Source organism: Manduca sexta, unplaced genomic scaffold, assembly GCF_014839805.1.
Source record: "Manduca sexta isolate Smith_Timp_Sample1 unplaced genomic scaffold, JHU_Msex_v1.0 HiC_scaffold_832, whole genome shotgun sequence".
NCBI lineage: Eukaryota > Metazoa > Arthropoda > Insecta > Lepidoptera > Sphingidae > Manduca > Manduca sexta.
Window position 1 is genome coordinate 1 of NW_023595664.1, and position 4,685 is coordinate 4,685.

The 4,685-nt window shown below is 34.1% G+C and overlaps 1 protein-coding gene across 1 annotated transcript; it reads right to left on the bottom strand.

Annotated features, from left to right (window-relative positions):
* Positions 1-5: 5 nt before the first annotated feature.
* LOC119193641 lies at positions 6-1,238 on the bottom strand (the record flags this gene model as incomplete). Its single annotated transcript, XM_037447276.1, has 3 exons — positions 1,105-1,238; positions 621-706; positions 6-170 (listed from the first exon to the last, which is right to left on the bottom strand). Coding segments are annotated over exons 1-3 (330 nt in total), but the record flags the coding sequence as incomplete, so codon positions are not given.
* Between the last annotated feature and the right edge of the window lie 3,447 nt (positions 1,239-4,685).

Below are 4,685 nucleotides of genomic sequence, written 5' to 3' on the forward strand. Positions count from 1 at the left end.
AGCAGTGATTCCTCGGGTTTTGTGCCTCCTATTTCATAATTCTTTTCCGGGACAACAACGTCATATGTGAAATTAAATTTTTTCTTGAGTATTTCAACGATGTCAAAAGCTATACCATAGCCATATAGTGTTCCATTTGCGGACCTCTCCACCCAGCTTAGTGGATAGTTCTGAAATAAGTTAATAGTTAATAGTTTGAGGAAGTTAGTGAAAAGTAAAGTAAAAACAATAACAAATGAAATATTATATTTTTGGGAATTCCAAAGAATCGAATATTATATTGTGTACTGTAGTAAATGCGCGTAGGTAGCGCTGAATGTTATGAAGTACCAACTAATTATATTATATATGATATTTCACCTATTTACCAGTATATGTAGTAAGCAGTATGTTTGAAAAGAACTTACTTATAAGGAATAAAATAAAGGAAACTGCCCATAATATATATTTAATGAATAATGCATTTTTTTATCTATGAAATAGAATTACTTACTTATTCATAATAAAAATAGGTACATAATCAAAATCCAGCCAGTACATAGCACAGGATAATAAGTTAAAATAGAACGTAGAAAAAGCATTTAAATAAGCATCCGCGGTTAATAAAAAAAGAGTCTTACATTGTATGTCGCGATTTTAAGATTCTTCCCATTAATTTGCTTAGCCAAGTCATTGTATACCATCTGCTTCCTGGTCAACTGGGAATCTAATGGAGAATGGAAAAATAACTGCTGATTTTAATCGTCATAAAAATATTCTTCATAAAAATAAACTGAATACAATTAGGTATCACGTAATAATATATTTTACAAAAGCTTCTTTTATAAATATTAAAAACTTTTTAGTATGGATTATTTATAAATATTTAGTACCTATCTGGTCATATAGTACCTACTTATACTTACATATAAACAAAAGATAATAACATCAAGACCAATGTGTGTGAATCATATTAGCATACCGTTTACTTATTTACATATCTGATCGTTCCATTTGATAAAATCTGTAGGTGCAGTATACCTAATTGCATAACGAACCTAGCGACCTTGATTATTGCGTACATAACACGTAATGTAAATACAGACAACACAAAACAAATATCACCTGTAATCGGGTTGTCGTATACGGCATTGCAAAACGTGGCGTTACATATTGACGATATAATGAGCTCGATCCCGGCCATGGGGGTAGGTGCTCGCAGCCCGCTTGGTCATTTGGTGGCCGATGGTCAAATGACACGTTCTGACACGTGCTGACACGGTGCGAGGAGGCATCCTTCGCGAGGTGGTGACCGTGAGCTTATAATATTGTAGTAGTATTGCACGATAGTGTTAACATGGATATTACTTTGACGTACCTACCTAATATTTTTCTTTATGTAGCTTGAAATAGAGTACCCACTTAATCTATAAGGAAGGTTTTTAGTTAGGATATAGTTTTAAAGTACTTACCTAGGTACCAACTTAAACAAGAGAACCAGAAAGTTACTTAATTAAACTTTGTTATCTACGACATCTAAAATACGTAATACGTAGCTACACATGTATTTTATATCAATATATTATGGTGCTTAGCGACATTTTTTGCCTAGTTATTACTGACAGTCCTAGAGGACTGTCTAGGTCTTAATAGATTAAGACCTAGGTTTCCACCTACGGTAGATACATAGTGATTTAATACCAGGGATGCATAATAGACTTTATCTATCTAGCTTGTTTTTGCACCAAGTCTGAAATGTATAGTAAAGCCAATATCGACTTGATTATTAATTAAGAATAAACATGAAATACATAAAGACACACACTATGCTTTTAATATTTTGTGTTGATCAAAATTGATCAGTACCGTACTTAAATTGTATAGTTTACCATTTTACGTGGTAGATAATGCTCTTTTATTATTGAGGTACTTATTCTGTATCGCTTGTACAAGAAACAGAACTCTTAGGACATCACATCCACATTTTTCTATCGCCGGCCTTACCTGTTTTAATACAAATAGCATGGTAATGGTGTGGTGCCGGCATAGCAGATTACAAGCATAAGTCATGTGTAACCCCCATCGTGTCGTGGACATGTTACCCTCGTTTCTACTTACTACTTAGCAATACAAAGCATTTTCTTTTAATTGCTATCTGGCGCCCGTAGGTACCTTTATTCATTTAACATGTTATCAGTTCAGATCAGTCACGTTATCAGTTATCAGGTCTGAGCCAAGTACCAGACCATTTTGTTTTTGGATATTTTATTAATAATTATCCCCCGGGAATTATTACTAGTCCTATGGCTAGTGGTAGGTATCAATAAAGTTTTACATAGAGAGATATAAGATAATAAGATCAGCCCTGTATTATATACTTGCCTACTGCTGAGCACGAGCCTCTTCTACTACTGAGAGGGATTAGGCCTTAGTCTACCACACTGGCCTAGTGCAGATTGGTAGACTTCACACACTTTCGAAATTCCTATAGAGAACTTCTGAGATGTGCAGGTTTCCTCACGATGTTTTCCTTCACCGTTAAAACGAACGATAAATTTACAAAGAATACACACATGATTTTTTAGAAAAGTCAGAGGTGTGTGCCCTTAGGATTTGAACCTGCGGACATTCGTCTCGGCAGTCCGATCCACACCAACTAGGCTATCGCCGCTTTTGTATGTGGTTGGGATAATTAAGTACGAAACTACATAGAAATCGCCGTTTATAGTATGTAGGTAAAACACTGCACAATGCGGTATTGTCTAGTGTCTACGCGCTAACCGCAAGCCATATCTGTCTAGCCCGCGGTTTTTAGCTGAAAACAGCGATAAGGATGGTACCCCAGCAAAACTGCCCGTCAATCGTATTTTTAAAAGCTATCTATCTATTCAAAATTTATAATAAGTAGGTCTACATAAAGAAAAACAAATAGTATTTCTACTATTTCTACAATATGTTATCTTACTTTAGGTGTTTCGTTCATTTCATAATGAAAATGGCATTAAAAATCCCTATATCTCCTCCTAAAGTATATACACCATAATATCTAAGTAGTAAGTACGTATAATTTTAATTTGTAACCAACAATGAGATAGACAATTATTATAATAAAGAATATTTTGATTTAAGTATAGATTTAAATTTAAAAAAATACGTTTTTTTTTTTTTATATTCGTATATCTGTATTTTTCCGTCCGTAACTCGCGTGTCACCAAGTAGGTATGGAACAAATTACTCAAACTCGTTTGCTCGGGGGAGGGTCTTAAGGTGGTAGCTCAAGGTCCATTTTCATACATTGGTATTTCAGTTAGTCAGTTGAAAGAAAATGTAATTAATAATCATGGATATTTCGGCCTTTAAAATTTCGTCATATTAAATTTTAAAGGCCGAAATATCCATGATTATTAATTATTTTTACGTTTTTCTTTCAACTGCGAGAACTAATCACTAACTAGACGTGAATTTTAAATTTTTTACCAATACTTGTTTAGTTACCCAGATTAAAGCCGAAACAAAATGTATGAAAATGGACCTTGAGCTACCACCTTAAGTGCTACCACTACTAGGCAGAAACCTCATCTGATAAGTAGATATTGAGCAGTTAAGGCTTTACTTCACTACACTTGCCTAGTACGACTTGGCAGGCTTCACACCTCCTTCCTAATTCTTAGATAAGTACTTATACTATATATGTTTCCCCACGATACATATTCCTTCACCGCAAAAGCGATCGATAATATTTAATAAACATTACACGCATAGGTAATTTCAAACAATGAGAAGTATCTGGGTTGTGTTTTAAAAAGATATCTTGGCTATGCGCGCTAATCTAAACTAAACTATCTTGGATTAGTTTTCTGTCATTAGGCTAATTCCCGAGCAAGAATAATAAATGCAAAATGCAAATAGATATTAGTAAAATGTAGTAATAGTAAGTATAAAAATCCCAATAAGGTTTCTTCCTGCAACCTCCTTAAAATTTTACCCCCTTATTCATAGACTTTTTTATCTAAGGACGGAGCATTGCTGTGATATCAAGTCTGTTTGTCAGTGCTGACGGCATGGCAGCCTTCGCAGTGCGTAGACATAGGGCCGTTGTGACTGGTTAATATTCAGATACAACTTGAACTAGTTGGCTGTCAGGTAAACAAACCTGAACAAACAGCTAGCCCTCAGATAAACAAAGCTGAGAAACAGACTTGTTTTCACAGCAATGCTCTGTCCTTAGATAAATAACGTCTATGAATAAGGGGGTTAGAGTTCTATTACGCTCAGATTTTCTGACACCTATTATTATTGACAATAAGACAAAATACTTTAATTAAAGTTTTATTTATAGGTATAATTTAAAAAAGCATGTACTATGAAACGCAATTCCCAATTTTTGAAGAACCTGAATCAATAAAGTTTCAATTCAATGTTTGGATTGTGATGATTTTTCCTATATCAAGTAGAAAGTCATGGTAAAATTTGTATACTTAGAGTTATACTGTTCTGAGGTTATACGTCTGATATTGTCTGTGATTGTTGAGTAGTGAATAAATTAGCCAAACACTTCATTAGCCAATTGGAATTGGTGAATAAATTAAGTTTAATTTTCTGCGTTAATTTTACTGTTTCACTTGACTGTTAACCGTCAAACGTCCGCAGGCAGCCTCTTGAGGGCGACTTTTTATGCCAATAAATTAACTAAAAAAACCTTGAAA